Source organism: Lolium perenne, chromosome 6, assembly GCF_019359855.2.
Source record: "Lolium perenne isolate Kyuss_39 chromosome 6, Kyuss_2.0, whole genome shotgun sequence".
Classification (NCBI taxonomy): domain Eukaryota; kingdom Viridiplantae; phylum Streptophyta; class Magnoliopsida; order Poales; family Poaceae; genus Lolium; species Lolium perenne.
In genome coordinates, this window is record NC_067249.2 from 63539579 (window position 1) to 63560752 (window position 21174).

Sequence of the window (21174 nt, forward strand, 5' to 3'; positions counted from 1 at the left end):
TACCGAAAAAGGAAAATGCAACTCAAATTCAACAATAAAGACCAATATGCTTACTCAATGTGGGTTTTAAAATCTTTACTAAAGTTGCCACAAATCGTATTTCGGAGGTAGCTCAAAAAGTCATCAGACCGACTTAGACGGCTTTTATTCCTGGAAGACACATTTTAGAAGGTGTTGTTGTCCTCCATGAGACAATACATGAAATGCATAGAAGGAAAATAGATGGGGTGATTTTTAAAATTGACTTTGAAAAGGCGTATGAGGTTAAATGGCCCTTTTTGCAACAAGTTCTTCGTATGAAGGGATTTGATCCGATTTGGTGTGATAGGATAAAGCAATTTGTGCAAGGTGGGAGTGTTGGTATAAGAGTGAATGATGTGATTGGGCATAATTTTCAAACTAGGAAAGGCCTACGACAGGGAGATCCTTTATCCCCAATTCTTTTTAATATTGTCGCTGATATGTTAGCGATTCTTATTGCTAGAGCGAATGAGGCAGGTAAAGTGGGAAGTTTGTTACCGCACCTTATTGACGGGGGAATTTCTATTTTACAGTATGCGGATGACACAATTTTGTTTTTGGAACATGATATTGCTAAGGCCGTTAATATGAAATTGATTCTATGCATTTTCGAACAATTATCGGGTTTAAAAAATTAATTTCTATAAGAGTGAAATCTTTACATTTGGTAAGGCAAAGAATATGGAGGATCAATATAGACACATTTTTGGGTGTGAGTCAGGAACTCTACCTTTAAAATACTTGGGAATTCCGGTACATTATAGGACTTTGCGGAATGCGGAATGGAATCCCATTGAAAATCGGTTTGCTTCCAAATTGAGGTGTTGGCGTAGTAAATTGTTATCGTATGGTGATAGATTGGTTCTAATTAATTCGGTTCTTACAAGTCTGCCAATGTTTATGCTCTCCTTCTTGGAAATCCCAATTGGGGTGAGGAAGAGGCTTGATTTTTATAGATCAAAATTTTTCTTGCAATCTGATGAGCATAAGAAGTATAGGTTATCTAAATGGAGTATTTTGTGTAGACCAAAGGATCAAGGGGGGTTGGGAATTGAGGTTTTGGAATTGAAAAATAAATGTTTATTGAGTAAATGGTTGTTTAAAATCCTTTCAGAGGAGGGTATGTGGCAACAGCTCTTATGTAACAAGTATCTTAAAAATAAAACATTAGCACAAGTAGAGGTTAAACCAAGTGATTCACCCTTCTGGAAGGGTCTTATGCATGTGAAAGAGGATTTATTTAAGCGAGGCTATTTCAAAGTAGGGGATGGAAAATCAGGGAGGTTCTGGGAGGATGTGTGGTTGGGTGACACGCCTTTATCTCATCAATATCCGGCTTTGTATACTATTATTTAGCATAAGAATGTGTTAGTGTCAATTGTGCTTGCTACTCAACCTATTAATATTACTTTTAGAAGAGGCTTGAATAATAATAAGTGGCTGCAGTGGTTACATCTATGCCAAAGGTTAATTACAATCAATTTAACATCTGAATTTGATAAGTTTATTTGAAAACTAAATGATTCGGGTATTTTTACAGTTAAGTCTATGTATCTAGATATTATGAATGGGCATACTATTTACCTTCGTAAAGTATCTATGGAAGTTGAAGATCCCTTTGAAGATAATTTTTTTATGTGGTTTCTTAATAATAAGGTGCTTTTAACTAAGGATAACTTAGCTAAATGGAAGTGGAATGGTTGTCAAAAATGTTGATTTTGTGATTCCATGGAAACCGTGAATCATTTATTTGTTCATTGCCCATTTGCGAAGATAATATGGCGTATGATGTATCTTACTTATAACATTCCTCCGACAGCTAATATTACTAATATGTTTGGTAGATGGCTGAATGGAGTGAGGAAAGAGGACAAACAAAAGATTCGAATAGGTGTTTCGGCTATGTGTTCGGCTATTTGGAGGACTAGAAATGATATGATCTTTAACAAATAAAGTGGGACTAATTTTTTGCAGGTTATCCGAAGAGCTGCTCATTCAATTCAGCAATGGGCATTACTCCTCCCTATGGAGCAGCGGGAGGCTATGGTTGTTGGATGCAACCGAATGCTACTGGTTGCTCGGGACTTATTTTTCCAGGCTACTGGGTGGCGGCATCTTAATAGAATAGCAAATGCATAGCTTTTCTGTTAGCCATATTTTCGTTTGGTTGATTCATGTTTCAAGTTTAGATTTTCCGTGATTATAATAAGTGATGATATGGTATAAAGTGACTTGACACTTGGTTTTTAATAAAGGAAGCCGTGTACATCTATTGATGCAGAGGCTGGGGCTATACTTTTTTATCGAAAAAAATGCCACTGTGCCCCAACCAAATAGGTGTTCTCCTAACACTCGTTACAAATATCTGTAGCTTGTTAAAGAGTACCAAGGAGTTTTCCCCCTTTCATCATGACAGGCTGGAATGGAAGAATGTCAATCTGAGATAGGCCATGATTGAGAGGATTCATTTTAACATAAATTATTGTGTTGAAGTTTAGAGAAGACTAAGGCAAGCTTAGTGCAGAATAGCAAGCTATAATTTTGTGAATAAGTCAAGCTCAAATTTAGGGAAACTTGTCAACTGCAACCGACCTCTTTAATTCCATCGAAGTAGTCCAAACATGACATTTATCCTAATCTACTCTGAAAACATGTTTTCATATTTAGTTCATGAATTATACTATACCTACCTATCAAATAAAATGCGGAGAGGTCATAAAATGTAGATGGGCTAACTAAAAAAGTTACTTTTCAAAACGTCGAAGTGAATACTGAAAAAACAAAAACTGAAATAACAAGCATCTTTGATTTTTATAAAGAAAACCACCACAACAAAAGTTACTGCAGACTTGACCACGTGAGAACCCTAGTCTCCAAATAGATTGCATGCACAATAGTGATTCCTATTATTCAAACAAACATATAACTACTATATTAAAGGGTAACAAACATCTTTTTTCTCATAATTTTGATTTTGTTTTTTGGTTAATGATAGGTTGACACGTAAGTAATTCTATGTCTGATTACCGCTGTAGTTTTGTTGTGTGCATTTGGGCCGTCCTCTTGCAGTTTACTTTTACTTTTCTTTTCTTTGTCTGTGTCGGGCTTTCTTTGGTCATACGTGGATGTAGAATTTTACTGAAGGAACCGCTTTGACGTTTTCTGGAGAGATCCCCTGCCTCGATTTCCTCCCCGTGCTCTCTCCTTCTTTCCCCCACCGCCCCATCGTCTCCAGGCCAGGGCCGGTGCCTTCCGCCCCGTCATTTTCTTCCTCCTCCGGCAGACTACATGGCGTCCCTCCAGCGAGGCACGACCCCGTCGTCTTCCTCCTGTTCCTCCGGTGTCCCTCTACTCTGACCCTCTTCCATCCGGTGCAGGCCCTCCATCCTCCGCCCTCCACGTCCAGCGCCGCCGTCTCCTCTTCCGTTTCCCCGCCACCGCTATGCTAGGCCCGCCCGTATGCGTGTGTCCGTGAAACCTTAGCCCCGCCATGGGCTTGGTCGCCGGCACTGCTCTACGGCGGCTGCGCCTCTACTTCTACTACTGCCACTCTGATGGGCCAACGCAACGGGAGGCCGTACCAAGAGGAGCAACACCGAGGGGATCACCTTGCGGCCGGCCGTCATCGCCATGTCCCGATGCGTCAGTGTGACCTCAGGTACGTGCGTTCCTCCGCCCCTCTGCATGTTTTTTTCTTGTTCCTTCTATGAACTTTGGGGTCTGGACGGGGGCAGCCATGGCAGGTCCGTTGGAGGCGGCCGAGTTCTTCTCCTGCCGCTCATCTTCCTTCTTCTACTACTCACGTTTCTTCTTGATTTCCCGTCATGGCTCGCACAGTCTCAAGTTCCAATCCACTACCTCATGGCAGCGCTCATCTCCATGACAGGACGAGCAGATCTGCAGCCCCAGCAATGGCCTCCTCGGTGACATTGGCAGAGCCAACAATTGCGAGGCGGACGGACGAGGCCTGGATCGACTCAGGCAGGCTGTCCCCGTAAGCCTCTTCAGAGTCAAGAAGAAAGGGCGTCAAAATTCAGTGTGTATTTATTCCAAATGTTGCCCATGGTTTCAGATTCAGAAGTTACACAACTATGCATGATCTTCTGTTTTTACCATTCCAACTTCGCCTACTTGTTTCCGACTGGTTAATTCCACATACTACAGTACTATGGTTCGTAGGTAACAGTGGCCTTCCTGTCATTCTGCAGGGATCTCTCTTCCGTTAGTTGGTATGGTGGCATATGGTTTGGTTGCTGCACTTTATCTGCAAGAAAACATCGAGGAATTACTCCCTGGACTTGATGACTTAAATTTTCTTTTCATTCTGAATACAAAATTTGTTGGGGACGTCTTGTGTATACTGCCTATCGTGAGCATTCATCTCATTCACACAATTTCTTATCGGAGTAAATGAAGGTGTGTGCTTCCTTAAAACCGTCGGTGTGTTCCTGTTATTCGGTTACACTTTCTGTTGATCAATTAGAACATCCAACTAAAATGTTGTTCAAAGGTATTCTTAGTTTCTTACAGAACATTGGCTTGGTGCGTGTCCAGTGGTTTGTTGGTCTTCAGTTAGCTTTAGCTGTCATGGTTGCTCTTACTTTGACAAACTCCTATTAATCAGCTACTACTCAGTTAAAGGGGCAAGGTTAGTAACGTTGGATAATGGAAGCCTCAATAAAAATACAAATTATAGGGCATCTTTGTTATTTACTTGAAGTTTTAGCAGCGTGCTTTAGCAGAAAGCTACTTTTTTTCCTATTTATTATGTTTTTATGAGTCTCTTGCGTGGGATCTCTGGTTAGTAACTCTAAATGATGGGAATCCTCAAGGTAAATACAAGTTAAAAAGCATCTTTGCTATTTATCTGAAGCTTCATTAGTCTGCTTTAGTAAAAAAGCAACATATTACTTTCTACTATTATGGTTTTATGAGCATCTTCCATAGAGATACGACTTTTTTGTGCAACCATTGTACCTTTTTTTTAGGGACCAGCCATTTGATAGGCATCGCACGTTGTGCTAGGTAGTCAACTTCAGTTTGTAGTCTGCATACTCTTTTTTTCTTAAATTCATTACAACTAACTTATGTATTTCCTTTTTCTTTTTATACAGCACAGATGATTTTGTATTACAGTAGAACAATATGAAACAGAGATAACAACTGAATCATGCCCATTTGCTATTTAACTTGCAAGACACCTACACTATGTTGGTGCTGAGATGTATGGAGCGTTTTGGTGTTCTCATTACAATGAGCAAAAACTGGTATGACCTCCTTCATCTTCCTAACTTCCTTGGTGATGCGCTGAGCAAAATCTTCCAAAACAAAGTTGTACAAAATCACCCTAAGAACTTATTTTATTATAAAAATATTTTTATTATTATGTAATTAGATCTTCAATCTTTGGTATGCCTCCTACAATCCTTTCCTCGGATTTTTGCTTAAATACAGAATGAGAAGTTTTAAATATACAAGTCTCGAATCTAAAAGATTTATCGTCATGAGAATTCAACTGGAAGGTTCTTGTGTGTACTGCTCGAATAAACAAAGAAAAAATTATATGAGCTAGACTTTATGGTTCATGATTGATTGCTTTATTAATTGAAACATTATATTAAACTGCCTTGCATTGTGCACGCCATCTCCCATGTTGTTTTTCCTCTCTTTTTTTTACCCCGGTTTATTTTAGAATATTGCCTCCGTGGATGAACACAAACCGATTCCTCTATATCTGGATATCTTCTTGCATATCATATTTTTTTATACCATTGCACTTATACTCATATTTCCTGTTTTGTATGATTTGTTTGACCTTGTGATCCCACAACAGTGAGTAATTTTAGTACTGATTTATAAGTATGCCTAATCTTCCGAACTATACTTTACTTGCATTTTGTATTAAAGATCAACGGATGCTCCTATATCTGAACTTTCCTTTGCGCATCAAAAATATTTATTTTGCCACTACCCTTAAACTTATATTTCTTGCAATATATAAATTATTTTACCTTGCAACCTCACCAAGTAATAATTTGCATGCAACCCAATTCATGAATTTACATGATCTCCTGAATTATATTTTTGTATATACTTTCTACCAGCCAGCATGGAAACCTCCTGAACCATGCTTTGCATCATTTTATATTAATCAGAGTGGATGATCCCACAAAATAATAATTTCCATATGTACTAATTCGTAAATAATGTGTTGGCCTTGTGAACATAGTTTGCATAAACTTTATATCAGCCATATTGGATTAGGTGTCTTTATTTGCTTATCTATTAATTAGTATATTGCACTAACTTATATTTCATATACACTGTCTCCCGTATAATTTTTTTTCATTTCTTTATGCTCGATAATCTTAGATACTGCCTTTGTGGAGAAAGGTAGATAGATGCTCCTATATCTGAACTTCTCCTTACGCGTCAAAAATATTTGGCATGCCACCTGCTTTAGATTCATGTTTCTTACAATGTATAGTTAATTTTACTTCCCAGTACTGCGAAGGAACAATTCTCATACATACTAATTCATTAATATGCTATAATCTCATGGATTATAGTTTGCATACACTTTATGCTAGCCAGCATGGAAGCCTCCTAAACCATGTTTTGCATCCTTTTATATCAATCAGAGTTAAGGTATTTAAATGTTCTGTAACCCCTGGTTGTTTTTTTTCTTTTTTCTTTTTTTAGATAGTTAATACTAGAAAGATGTTTTCGAGCTGTTTAGATGAGTTTCTGAAGTCAATTACTTATTCCACGTTGTCAACATAGACACAATTCAATTTAATAGAACCATGCATACTAAGTATCTCATGCCGTCATCTAGATGTGTCTTAGTCAATACATTGAACATATATTTTTTCCTAGGTAACATGCTATCATTTCCAAGCCAGCTGTTACCTCAGATGTATTACTTCCTTTTTTAAGCATGTGCCCTTATAATAGTGTACTAACTACTCTTTTCATGAGGCTACAGGGCAAGTTTCATACTTCTAAAAGGTGCCATAAATGTGAGCATTAGCATAGGAAATTGTCTTTTTTTTGTTATTTAGATCTAGGGATCTATTATTGATTTCTTGCAATTCAATATTTGGAAGTTCTCTATTTTTTCATCAATAAATATATGCTACTTTATGACCCCTAAAGTAGTTTCAAAAAACGTATTCTTACTAAGTCTGGGTTACTTCCTTGCTTAGAATGGACGAGTTCAGGCTGAAGATTAAAGAAGAAGCACATATCAGACGTGTCACTGAGGAGTCAGTTTAATCGAAACTCGACATCGAAAACAGAGCCATCCAAAACAGAGACATCGATGCTTTCTATCAGAAGGAAGGTGAGAAGCCCCATGACTGCATAGATGTCAGCTGCCTAGCCTTTCACAAGGAGTCCAACGGTCGTGATCCCCAACACTGTTGGCAAAGGCATGTAAATCAGCCTCCTTTTATCTCACGAAGAAGAGGCGACTTTGCTAAATACTGATTGACCTCCAATTAGAAATAATCCAGAAGATTTTCCAACAATTGTGTTCTATGATTTTAGGCTCCGGTTACCATGTGTGATTGGATACGATGACTTCCAGGGATGGCATATTCAGCTTTACCTTCGATGGTATATAATAAATATGTGACGAGATCCCATGCATATACCACATACATCTACATGGTTACTTGATAGATGGTTTATCTGACAACTACGACCAAAACCGATGAACTAGCATTCAATCAATATATGAATGCCACTCTAAAAATGCCACTTATTATTCTCTAACTAGCCACATTTTGGGCGCGGCGTGCCGCCGCGCCAGTCCTTTGCTAGTCTAATTTATACATGTACAGTCTATCTTGTTCCTGTTGGACCACTCATTGATTATGCGCCATCGATGTGTAAGAGATTGTGCTATTTCTTCCCCCCTCTTCTTGTTCTTGTTAAAGATGTGTAATTTTTTTTTTGCCATGTGCATCGGTAATGCCGCTAGGGCACTGCATTGTTGCAGAGGCTCGGTATACTTAATATCTTTGCGATATTAATATATAATTCTTATAAAAAATGAATCTCTTTTCAAAACATATGTCCATCGGTTAAACTCTGCTGATTTGAGCCTTCAATTTCTCAATTCTTCCTTCGGAGAACGACGAAAAGAAGGTGGCTTTCTTGCTCATGGAGGAGCAGGTGTGCAACCATGGGGACGAATTGCTACTTGTGGATCCGACTGGATTGGATGCAATTGGTCGCGAGTATTAGGATAACATTCACAGGGATATCTTGCAAACCAGGAGTGCCCGGGAGGTCTTCATTGCTTCGATGAATCTTAGAATCCTCTAGTTTAGATTCATAGTATGTAGGTAGTTTATATTTTCCCTAGTATCTTAGAATTATTATCTAGTTTTATTGTCTAAATTTTGTTATCTACAAATGCGGCATGATATGCACATCCGGCAGAAGAGATCCCACAAAACAAAATATTCGGTTTTGTGCTACGGGTACACGGGACCTGCCGTGATGTTTTTCGAACAACAAAAAGGCGATGCAGTACACCGCACCAGCGCACCAGCGTTGTGCGGTATCTGCTACAGATGCTCTAAGGTGTACTCTTGTCGAAGTTAAAATATGTAAAATTTAACCAAGTTCTTATAAAAAATTCATTAACATCTTTAAATACAAAATCAATATTGTCAGATACATTATAAAATATATTTTCTATAATATTATAGATTTTGAGAGTTTATTCTAAAAGTTTAGTCAAATTTTACTTAGCTTAACTTCTTTTTAAAAATACTCCTTATTCATTGCATCAGAGAGAGTAATTCCATGGATCGACGTTGCCAGCTAAAAATCGTTGTACTGTGATAAATGTTTGGTGGCTCAAACCGGTCTCCCTCGCTCCCGTCGCCCCCTGAGGCGTCCGGGGCGTCCCACCTCCTCCCCAGCCAAAACCCTCCCCCTCCCCCACCGACAAGAGTTGCCGGGCAAAGCACGCGCGGTGCCGGTTTTGCACAGTGGCCCCCGCCAGCGGCAGATCCTCTCTCCCCCTGCGCGCTAGGCGGCCCGACGGGGTGGATCTCGACCTGGTGGTGGTGGTGCGTAGCGGTCCTGGATCTGGCCCGGCATCTCGGACGCGGCGGTGGCGCCTCGTCGTGCCTCTGGCCGCCGGCAACTAGTGCGTATGGGGGCGGCCGCATTTGGCCCTGAGGGCCTAGATCTGGGCTAGGTGGGCCCGGTAGGGATCTGGGAGATCCACGGGTGTGGTCTGCGGGTGCGGTGTGCTCGTTGTCGACACCCTCCGCCCTGATGTGGATTGATGCCTACGTTTCAAGCTCGGGTTGGGCCTGGCCGGCCTAGATCCCACGACTTCGCTGCTTCTTCGTATCGGAATCTTGTTGGTTCTCGGGGGCTTCCGGTTTTCTAACGTCGTAGCTGACGTTTTGGCCGCCATATTCCAGGATTGGGTTCCCGAGCCGGCGCATGCTCTCCAAGGGTGGCAACATGTCTCGTACTGCAGCTTCTTCTGTGGATGTGGTTTTCCCTCGTACCTTCGGGGGTCGTGCTAGTGCAGGTTGTTGTGTGCTAGGATGGCATGGCTGTCATGGTGCCGCCGATCTAGCGCTAGTGGCGCCTAGATTCGGGACAGGACATGCCTAGCCTGCTAGCTCCTGCGTTCATCCCGCGGGTGATTCTAGTTGGGGCTAGGTCATAGTGTGGCTTGGGTTGGTGGTGCGGCAGCGATTTCTCCTATGTCCGCTCTGCATCCTTGCGATGGCGACCGAGCGGTTTGATTAGGTTGGATCTCGACGAAAGCTGCGAATGGTCTTGGCCAGTTCCGGTGACGGCGTCACATCCGGGTGTCGTTCCTTTGTTGAAGGCGTCCTGATGTTGATACTCCGGTCCGATTTGATGGACTCCATCTCTCTGCCTCAAATTGCATCTATTGGTGGCCTCGCTTCGGGCAAGCTTCTCTTATAGTGTCTTGTGGATTACCCTTTGTGCTCTCGCTGGTATCGCAACCCTCCCACAACATCGGCCTAGCTTCTTTTACACGATTGTGCTGCGGTTGCTGACGGCCTTCCTAGCGCCTTAGGGAGCTCTGTCAGGGCGGCGTCAGGCCATAGCAGATGTTGGTGTTCTTATCCCAACGCCATTGCAAGATGTTGTGTTTTTGATCTAGACCTAGCCCGAGCCCTAGGGGTGGTGTTTTGGGGTCTGGGTGAAAAATTTGCAGAACCTCGATCTGTGCCGATGACGATGACGCGCCCTCGCGCCATGCACCTTCTTGGAAGCGTTAGCGCAAGACCCCCTCTTATTTGGATCCTCAAGTTATGCCAGGTTGTTGGGCCCGTCGTCGAGTGCTCTCTGGGCCCTAGTTCTATCGTGGTGGTGGTTAGTTGGTGCGGACATGGTCGTGTTGACTCCGGTGCAACAAAAGACAAAGCTCCCTCAACCTCGACCAAGCTGGTGCCTCGACTTGGCGTTCTTTTTGTGTTCTCTTATGTTTGTTGGTTTCGATGTGTGTTTTGCGTGTGTGTTGCAACCTTGGTGTAACTGTTAACCGGTTGATGACTTCGTTAATTCAAAGACGAGCTCACTTGGAGCCTTCCATCTCTTTCATGCAAGTTAAATTAGAGGTGAACAAAGATGTGTCCCAAGCATGCATTTGGTGCGAGTTTATAGGTGGTCTCTAGGCCTACTTCCCCTCTCGTCCCTTGTATCCACCCTCCTCTTCCTCGCATCCGCTCTATTTTTGGCTTAGGTTCTTGCCATTCTCCACTTCTCCTTTTTCTCTAACCAGAAGTACCATTAGCAGATCCCATCCGGTTCGTTGCATCTTTCAATTCCACTAGTGAGCAATCACTGCATCTGGCCTGGTTCATCTCGAGACGGTATGCAGCTATGCCATTGATTTTCCATGAACGCTGCATTATGTTTTAGCCACATCGAGAGCATGATTTACTTCTTCCCTCGTGAGCTCCATAATGTGCCTTCTTTTTTCCCTCGCCTTAGCCCATGTCTGTCGGTGTTGATCTGGTGAAATTTAGCTGCTTTCAACGAATTTTCGTCGGTTCTTGGAATGAAATTTGTGCAAATTAACCAGACGAATCTTAGAATAGAACCATGTCTTCTTTAGAACTCGAGTGGCGCCATGTGCATCTGTTGCAGATCAGCCGGCAATTCCATCTCACCACCCCAGGCCGTTGACCCGCGCTACGTCGTTATGCAGATCTACCAGATGGACGGCCAGGATGGCGCGAGGATGGTGGAGGCAAGCCGTTAGCAGCCAGCCGGTCTTCCCCACCGCCGCTCGCTCGCCGCCCACGTCGCGCCACGCGCCTGATTCACTTACCCGTTCCAACCAGCTGATCGGATCGGATCGGCGACCGGCGGCGAGCGATCGAGGCCGGCGGAAATGGAGGCGGCGCCGGATCTGAGCGCCGTGTCGGCGCTGACGCTGCAGGTGGACCTCCTGCAGCTGCCGCCGGAGATCCCGGCCCCGGGCGCCCCCGCGCTGCGCGGCGTCCTCGACCGCCTCTTCACGCACTGGCTCTCGCTCCCCGACACCGTCGCGCTCGTCGGCTGCCTGGCGCAGAAGGCCAAGACCAGCGGCGGCCTCGCGGGCTGCGGGATGCTGCCGTCCATGATGATGCAGGGCGGCGCCAACGTGCCGCCGCTCTCGCCCAGGTCGCCGCGCCTCGCCAGGAGGCCCAGCGGGGTGGGCGGCGGGCATTCCCACCGCTCCGCGTCCCCGCTCAGGCCATCCACCGCCCGCGCCGCCAAGGAGATCATTCCGCAGGTACAAACACTTTCCCCCGTCCCGTCGACCGATCATCACCGTTATATCGAGTAAGCTAACCGAATTGTCCATGCCGTTTGACAGTTCTACTTCCGGGATGGCCGCCCGCCGCCATATGAGCAGAAGAGGCAATGCATATCCGGAGTTGAGCAGCTATTCACCGGGCACTCCAATGGTCTTCGGATTCAAGGTGCGTCAAATGTCTTCCTTCTAATATAGTATGATTTCATAGAAACGGATTGAATCCTTTGGGAGAAGTTCTGATTACTAGCGGCTCGTGTCATTTGATCCTTGTTGTTTTGATCAGAGTTAAATTGTCAACTACCATAATCATATTAGATTATCCGTGAGGCTCTCTAATCTTCTTTTTTTCTCTGCTTTTGTTGCTACAGAATTTCGGATGGTTACCAGGGAGCTCTGCAAAATACCGTCCTTCTTTACCACAGTTCTTTTCGCAAAGATCGATAAGGATAACACTGGATTTGTCACAAGGTAACTTACCACTTGACCGCTTTGGATGCACAGGGCACACAGAATTTTTAAATTTTGCATTGTGATATTTCTTCCAGGGAAGCCTTTATGGATTTCTGGGTGAATAGCAATATGATGAATATGGACACTGAAACCCAAGTATTTACGATTTTGAAGCAACATAATCATGATTACCTCACAAAGGTATGTGTGCTTTGCTAACCACAGCGGAAGACTTCGTAAACGGGTGCTGATACTGTTTCATGATTGATGTCCTTTTTGAATAATTTAGGAAGACTTCAAACCACTTCTTCGAGACCTATTGGACAACCATCCTGGCCTGGAGTTCTTGAAGAGCACGCCGGAATTTCAGGAAAGATATGGTAAAACCAGCTATGCCATTCTGTGATCATTTGAATGCAATATTGGATATCATACTGTAATTTCTTCTACTTATACAACATTGTTTGTCAGCTGAGACTGTCGTATATAGGATATTTTATTGCTTGAGTCGAATTGGAAGTGGCCTTCTCACTCTTAGGGAGCTCAAGCGTGGAAATCTGCTTGATGCGTTGCGGCATGCTGATGATGAAGAGGATATCAATAAAGTTTTAAGGTGGCACATTCAAATCAAAATTTTGCACCCCCTCTTGCTTCTGTTTCTCATTTATGCAAAAGTTTCCTTTCTCTAGAACTTTGTGTGACACCAAACTTTTACCATTTTTATGTAGGTATTTCTCGTATGAACATTTTTACGTCATATACTGCAAGTTCTGGGAGCTTGACACGGACCACGATTTCTTTATTGATAAAGAAAATCTTATCAAGTACGGAAACCATGCGTTGACATATAGGATTGTAGATAGAATTTTCTCAGAGGTTGGTATTCTTTTTTGCCCTACCAATTTCAGATTGTTTAAGTTTCTTCAGTTTAGTATTTTTTTTGTATGCAGAAGTTCTTTGAAATTAAGTTCACACTGATAATTTTTAATTCATGCACAAAAGGTTCCTAGGAAATTTACAAGCAAAGTTGCCGGAAAAATGTGTTATGAAGATTTTGTTCATTTTATTTTGTCGGAGGAGGACAAATCATCAGTACCGAGCCAAGATTATTGGTAGGTCCATCTTGTGGTTTTCCTGACACTTACTTTTATTCTTCAGTTTAAGCAACGCTCCAACTATTTTTAGCAGTACTCTTTGTATTGCCCCACATTCTATTGTGCATCACCTAAATTCTAAGCCATTTGTGAGTTTATCCATCACTTCCATGTGTATGCCTTTTCTTTTATAAACATATTACTCTTCAGCACTATTATATCTTGCGTTTTGTGACAAGAATTGTGCAAAATCATGAGGCAAGACCAGCAGGAGCCTTTGCTCCACCATAATGCCATGATTTTTCACCACCCATTGCATTCATGGCAAAAGACCTGATACATGCATGTGTCTTCTTGCATTCTTGTATGTTGTTTTGTTAACTTTCAGTTGTAATTTGATACTCTATGATATTAGCACTTATCTTGTATAACGGGCAAATAATCTGTCAACTGAGCCATTTTGTATGAAGTGTATGGTATGAAAAATGCACCCATGTTTGATTGGGCGCCCCCTGTATCTATTTCCGGGGTCCACCACTAACCATTTTAAGTATCAATCTAAGCTATGTAGAATTATTTATAATTGCTCCTTGGTTAAATTTTACTTTGGCTACATATCAAACAAGGTTTCAAAAGATGAATGTGTGACTTGGGAGATGTTTCATTAAAAATCTGTAGAACATGTGTATAGGGAAAAACAAATCTACTCTAAGATCATAAGAAGTCTCACTGGGGAAAAACTTCCTGGGTAGTTCTTCAAAGAGACTTGTCTTGCAGATATCCCTTCGTCATGATAGCTTACCTCAAGTGGTTATGTGAACTAATTTGAGCTTCTTTTAATGTTGAATATTTTACAGATTGCTCATACTTATGCCTCCACTATCCTCTCTTCAGGTTTAAATGTATAGATTTGGATGGCAACAACATACTCACACACAATGAACTACAATACTTTTTTGAGGAGCAACTTCATCGCATGGAATGCATGGCCCAGGAACCTGTACTATTTGAGGACATCTTGTGTCAACTAGTTGATATGATTGGACCTGAGGTCAGCATATTTAACCTATTTTTATGCAGTCCCTGAGATCCTGAACATTTTTAACCTGATTTGTATGTTGCTTTTTCAGGATGACACCTTTTTTACAATAAAAGACTACCGGAGGTGCAAATTATCTGGCCATTTCTTCAATGTTCTCTTCAATCTCAACAAGTTTATGGCTTTCGAATCTAGAGATCCCTTTCTCATCCGCCAAGTGAGTCAATTTCCCACAAGTATTCTACATCCGTCAACGACACTGATATTAATGGTCTTTCATGATGCTAACAATATGTCTTATCCTAATGTAAGCGCAGATGCGTGAAGAGCCATCCTTGACTGACTGGGATCGTTTCGCTCGGAGAGAATATATAAGATTGGCGATGGAAGAAGACGGTGAAGATGCTTCAAATGCAAGCGGAGATGTGTGGGATGAGTCGCTTGAGTCTCCTTTCTAAATTGAAGGGGCTAAGGAGTGTGGCAACACCAAACAGAGCATTAACATACCTCCCTAATAATATTGAAATGAAATGGGTTATGGTGAAGTATTGAGCAACTATTTGATATCTTGTCTCTACAGAATCTACAGCGAAGGCAGTTGTGCATTTTTTGTCATCATCTAAAATTTGGCGTAGTTTGCTGAGAAGTGCTAATCCAAGTCTAGAAACAGATATACTTCCATCCAGTTTGCTGCAGAGTGTCAGTTTTGATTCGTGACAGTGAATTTCAAGGGCAGCTGCTTTCATGTTCCCATGGGTTTGGCCATGTATTTGCTTCTGTAATTTGCTCAAGTGTTATTCATGGAAGCAAACTGTTGTAGGGCACCTTGTGATTAATCTGAAGCCCTGGCAAACAAGGAATTGCATGTTTTCAGATAGACGATGCAATCACCATATATGTTCGGATTGTGCATTGGCTCTGGCTGGAACCACAACTTACCTCTATACAGTGTTAGTCAGACATATGTTATCTTTTTTCAATAAGGTCGCCCTCATCAAGAAGACCTTCACTCTTGTATATCTACGCTTAGTTTGTAGTTACATGAACAAATGAGTTGTACTGCACAGTTTTGTTTTCAATCTTTGAAACATATATTGCACAGGATTTATTTGTTATTGTTGTAATACGTAATTTCTTAAGGTTTGAACTTGCCAGACCAGTACTGTATGTATACTGGCATTGGATCTTGATACCGAGATCATATATACAATCGAGGGATAATGTGAACATTTTTTTGCCGCCTTGATGTGCATTTGTGCAGAAAGATAGTACGGCCAAGTGGCAAATCTTTTCTATGGTATTGACAAAAGCAGTGACACCAGCAGTAGGCAAATCAACTGATACTCTCACCAGTTTTATTTTTTCAGATACGGGGGATTTGCATCAAAGGGCTGCTTAACTAACACCTTCTTTTGCTTTAATTAATTAATAAATAAATTAAAGTTTTTTTCAGATCAGACAAGGCAATTTGTATGTAGACATATCTCTTTGCATACTTGCAGTGCATTTTGAGGGAGAGAGACAGAGGAGACAAGGACACTGGCCTGAGTGGCTGGGCTACCGAGCTTACCTTGGGTATGATCATGCCTTTGCTTTCCTTGATGCACCAATGATTGACTCCAGAAAGAAAAATAAAAGAAGGGTGTGCTGTGCTGTGACGTGCTCCTGGCCATCTTTTGAAGCAAAATAAAAGAGCAAAAAGAAGCAATCGAGCGCTCAATCATCTTTCCTACAACGGTGGAGAGTAAGCAACGATACCATATAAAATTAAGCGCGTCCATGAACAGGAGAATAATAACAGCAAAACGCCAGCCATAAAAATGAATAGAAAGGCCGATTTCTTTGCCAATTGCTTAGCTTTACATTAATCAAAAGGACCAGACCTACACGGTGCACATGATTGGTTTTAATAACTCCTTTTTCTTTCGACTCATAGATATGCAGCTATTCTGTGTTGTCTGGGAAAAGTGATTCTTCATCCATCCTTACAATTCGTAAATTCAAACCAGCCAAAATGTCAGGTGGTACATTTGTGTGTCATGCCTTCAATTTGGGAGCTTAGTGTTTCCGTTCTTATTTGCACTTGTGTTTAGTGCGACTGTTGTTTTCGACAGCCTAATATGCTTATTAGGTTGCTTCTTGGTATCCACACTTTGTGTGCACTCCTGTGATTATATTGTTATCTTTCGAATGACATGCAACAAATGGTGGGGATTTTCTCCTCCTGTCATTCTCGAAAAAAAACATAATATCATGCATGACGCTTCTCGGCAGTCGGCAGGAGCAGTTCTTATCGCACTGCACACCAGTGTAAAGCTTTCTTCTCCGTTGGGACTCTTGCTTGGCACCACACAACTAATTAACTTGATGTTGCACAAACGTGTTAAATACTACTCAACTTGCAATTCTAGCAAAGGCATACATAGATAGGTTCATGTAAAGTCCAAACCACTACTACCTGTTATTGTGATAAATCAAAAGGCACTTACTTAGCACACAAAATCACATCCCTATCCTCTATTAACAATAGTATATAGCTAAATGATTGTTCTGATTGCTCGGTAGCACAGACACTGGCGTCATCAGACAAGAGGGAAAAGCGCTTTTGGTCAAGCTTTTATCCTAAAGGACCTTACGGGTGCTAATTAATGGTCTCTAGTTGCCTCACGCAAGATACTTAGCCGTGTAGGAGAAGATAGAAGATGTAAACTTGCCAACTAGGACCTGGCCAGCTAATCCAACGGTTAATCCTTTCTTTGCCAGGAAGATGCAATGGTAATGGTAGAAAAAAAAATTACTTTCCAAATGTCAAGAAAATTTCTAAGAACTTTTCTACAAGTAAGTTTCTACTGCCTCTGATCCACAAGTGTCGGAGGGAGTAATAGAGAAGGAAACTGAAATGCCAATAATACATTAAATATTTTCAAATATATTTCAACGAAATGCCATAAAGAGGTAAAATTAAGAAGTTCTATCTAATAAAAATAGGAACTTCATAGAAACAGCTCGGTACTCATACTAAAATCGATACTATAATTGATCATAAGTTTTCTCTGTCCAAATAAGCCATAAAAGTGACTTATATACTCATTACCTGAATGCCTAATGGCCAATGGATGTGGAGCATTAGAGCCAATTTTCAGAACCCGGCCGCACCAAAATCTCAGTTGTGGTATGTGCGTGATTTTTTTGATAAAAGAAATATATTAATATCAAAAGATATCAATTACACTCAACCTCTGCAAGAACGCAACACCCTAATGGCAGTATAGATGCACATTGCCAAAAAAGATAAAAGAAAACTAAGAAAGAAAAGTCCAGCTATAGTATCCTAGGCTTAGCAATAGTAATACATCCACCCCCTAGATAACACCTGAAATACAGACTCTCCAAAAGCGACGCCTCCAAGAAGGGAACAGTGCACTAGCGTCGTCGCCGCCCAAACAAAGATCTTAGGTTTTCACCATGAAGATAGTCCCCGCTCTTAAAATAATGCCTCCAACAAAGTCATTGTCAGGCACAACCAGTTAAGGTCAGACCTTGGGTTTTCACTCTGAAAGGTAGGACTCTGAACTTCACATGTGCTGCCGCCCCCACTTTTATATCACTGCTGCGAATCCCGGAACACCAAAATAAGTTTCTCAATATCGCGGAGACTTGAACCTTCTTTAGCTAATCCCCCAATCCCACCTTCATGAAATTCTCTATTTATGACTTCACCATGGACCAAAAGGCTCTTGATGTCAAGAGAGCTTCGCGCCGCTCCCTCCGGAACCAAACGGTCGCAATAGAAGCATGGGTGCGCGCGACCGAATACCACCCGATCACGTGAACTCCAGGCAAAAGATGCACTGTTCCATTCGCTGTCGGAGCCTTTCAGAACTCATCACTCCGGTTAGATGAAGAAAGATCGGCAACCGGAATGTCTTCATCTTCGCGAAAGAAGAACCCTAGGATCACCACCATGAAAGCCGGAATGGCCGGGGCCTACGCCGCCGCCATGGCTGGGATCCGCGGTCCATCTTCCTCCTCCAACCCGGCCGATGGAGGTCAGCAGCGATCCCGCTGCCGCCCTTTCCGCGCCGAGTTCTGCCACACCACCACTGCGTCTCCCGGCATGATCTAGGTGAAGTAGCCGAAGGCCACCACCACCCGACCCGCTGTTCACTGTCGCCGCCCCTGGAGGACCCCGCCTCCGCGCGAAGGGGAGTCCATGGACGCGCCACCACCGCCCCTACCTTTGGCAGCCGAACGTGGCTGGCACCGCCGACCCCGACGGAGGTAGCGGCCAGGAGGAGGAAGATGGGCCGCCTCTTCTTGGGTTCGGGTCGTCGCCCGGAGCCGCCTCGCGCAAGACGACTTGGGGCGAAGGTGGGAAGGGAGGAGAGGGCATGGGAGGGGGCGGTGGTGAAGGGTGGATGGGCAGCGGCGGCGCTGGAAGGGTGGAGGTGGAGGGGTGGCGGCGACCATTTCTGATTACTGGAGGGAGTCTAACATATGTCAAACTTTAAACTTACATCACACCAGGGCCAGGTTACAAAAGATACCTAAAAAACTTAGAAAAATTAGCGTACGATTTAAAATCTATTTTTTCTTCTTGTTTTAGAAACATAGTAGCATACCTTTTTTCTTGAGAAAAAGGCTAGGAGTGCATCTTTTCATTGATATGTAGAAAAAGAGAGTTACAAGTTAACTGAACTACAGAAGAGACAATGAACGAAAAACGACGGGTGCCATGGAGAGAGACCGCCTTCCTAAGAGGAGCAGGGTTTTGACGGAAGTTTACATGTGTAAGTGTTAATTCAATCTCTGTACTAAGACCTATAAACAAAATATTGTGCAGTGAGAACTATCTTTATTATTATTATTTACGACATTGGTGGTCTAGATCGTAAGTCCAGCCAACCATGGGATCTATGCCTATTTTCGTGTGGAGCATACAGGGGAAAGGATCAAGGGTGCGTAGTATGCACAACAAGAATATGGCTGATGCTAAAAAGTGGAAGTCAACAAGAGTCGCCTATACAAACATTGCCTTTTTTTCCGAATACAATCATTGCCTTTTGATCGACAGCAACATAAGTTTTTTTTTCCTGTCTCAGTAACAAGAGTTACTTCAGATATAGTCACAGATGCATATGCTAACTTCGTTGTCTAATGGATAAATCAGGGTAAAACAATCATTGCACTATTATGTAGGTAAAGAAACAAAATCTCCCACCAGTCACTACCAAGCCGTCAGATCCATACCATGTGTAAAGTAAGAATGATGTCACATGTGAATGATTGTCTGTTGTGGAAAAGGTAATGAACTTATATTATTCTGCAAGGTAAATCATATTAAATACAGATAAAAATGTGTGATTCAATAGTTATCCGCTCATCTTTCGCCACCTATGTTCTGGAGATAAGAAATACACTAGTATTTTGACTGTTCACGGTTTTGACACCTACGTTCAGCTACACGAAAAAAAATTATTTGGATAATGCAAGCTTAACACCACAGCATCTGCATCATCTATGCATGCAGCCTAGATTATTACAGAATATATTACAAAATTATGAAAAACAAAGTCTGACCAAAAGAGGGGAAGCCCAACAAATCCAACAAAAAATCAGGTGCGGCATGTCCGAAATAACAACTCTAAAGAAGGAGAAGTCTATCATGGAGACGTCATCTAAACCGGAACGTTATTTGGTGTAAATGAATCTAAATCTAGCAAACATATCGCCTAGTAAATGATGTATGCTTGTAAACATATAGTGTGCTTGTTGTAGCTGACAGAACAGACAGCTCAATATGCTTGTCACCATTACAATTAATAATGCTTCAACAATTATATGAGTAGCTATGTACCAGGCAATTTGTCCAAACTGTTCATTGCGACCAAGTAAAGCCATGCCTTTTGGCCATCTATGTAAAGATGTGACAGCGTCATCTGTGGCCAGGCATTGGCGTATAGCTTGGGAGCTGTTTGATCAATCCACCGGTGACTTCTCCACCTTGTGTATATCTCTTATACAGTATTAGCTTCAGAGATAACTAAGTACCTAACTTGACCTAAGACTGTAAGAGCATATGCACTCCCAGTCCTAGGGGAAAAAGCTGCTCCGGTTTTCTCTATATCATCTAAAAATGGCAATAAAACAACTTTCTTGCGGGAAACAGCAATAAAACATTGGGGTTCTACTCATCAGTTGCTTGAAATTTTCTTTATTGTCATACAGTTTTGTAAGTCCTTGGATCAACATCCAAACATCAATAATATGTAGTGCATATATAAAACCTACAAACTAAAAACAGGCCAGGGGTTTTACTGGTGAGTGCCATGATGTGGCGGGATGTCCAGCCATGGTTCAAGCCTGACTTATATCTAGTTAAGTTTGGTCCTGGGTTCCCCCAAGGACCACTCATTTTGCATGGTTTGAAAATAAACATTGCACTAATTTTTCACTGAAGTTTAAGTTCAAAAAAGATGCATGCACATGAGTTCACAATGTTTCTCACCTAATTTTAACTGTTCTTCTATTTCGGGTGGCCTCTATGCTCATGATCATGCAACTGAACTATGCAATACCATATGAGAAACTAAGCATTTTGTGTGCTGTGCAGGTTGCACCTAGAACAGAGCAGATAGCTAGCTGTTACTTTCGACAGAATTTCCACGCAGAAAAGAACATTTCAACAAAGTCCACCTTTCGCTGAGACGCCGACATGTTCACGACAAAACTACAAATCAAGAGGATTGTAA

General features: G+C 42.2%; 1 protein-coding gene and 1 long non-coding RNA gene across 7 annotated transcripts; both read left to right on the forward strand.

Annotated features, from left to right (window-relative positions):
* Nucleotides 1-3184: 3184 nt before the first annotated feature.
* On the forward strand, nt 3185-7676 carry LOC127308185 (uncharacterized). 6 transcript variants are annotated; one of them, XR_007856335.2, is made up of 6 exons: nt 3185-3679; nt 3908-4057; nt 4230-5046; nt 5136-5288; nt 7010-7043; nt 7230-7676. It is a non-coding gene; the product is annotated as an uncharacterized lncRNA (long non-coding RNA). The 6 variants fall into 6 exon arrangements; XR_007856334.2 differs by having other exon boundaries at nt 4230-4437; XR_011746866.1 differs by having other exon boundaries at nt 3185-3328; nt 3399-3679; nt 4230-5288.
* Nucleotides 7677-11301: 3625 nt separating this feature from the next.
* LOC127308187 (serine/threonine protein phosphatase 2A regulatory subunit B''beta) lies at nt 11302-15662 on the forward strand. The gene is made up of 11 exons (XM_051338948.2): nt 11302-11815; nt 11900-12005; nt 12208-12307; nt 12385-12490; nt 12579-12669; nt 12761-12902; nt 13018-13165; nt 13292-13401; nt 14278-14434; nt 14514-14639; nt 14740-15662. The coding sequence occupies exons 1-11, from the start codon at nt 11432-11434 to the stop codon at nt 14878-14880; spliced, it is 1611 nt and encodes a 536-aa protein (XP_051194908.1). The 5' UTR covers nt 11302-11431; the 3' UTR covers nt 14881-15662.
* Nucleotides 15663-21174: the final 5512 nt, after the last annotated feature.

Excerpts from the sequence above, each read along its gene's own strand:
- LOC127308187 (XM_051338948.2), top strand. The coding sequence starts at position 11,432 with ATGGAGGCGGCGCCGGATCTGAGCGCCGTGTCGGCGCTGACGCTGCAG. Across the intron at positions 13,166-13,291 it reads TAGATAGAATTTTCTCAGAG|GTTCCTAGGAAATTTACAAG; the intron begins GTTGGTATTCTT and ends CATGCACAAAAG. Across the intron at positions 14,640-14,739 it reads ATCCCTTTCTCATCCGCCAA|ATGCGTGAAGAGCCATCCTT; the intron begins GTGAGTCAATTT and ends ATGTAAGCGCAG.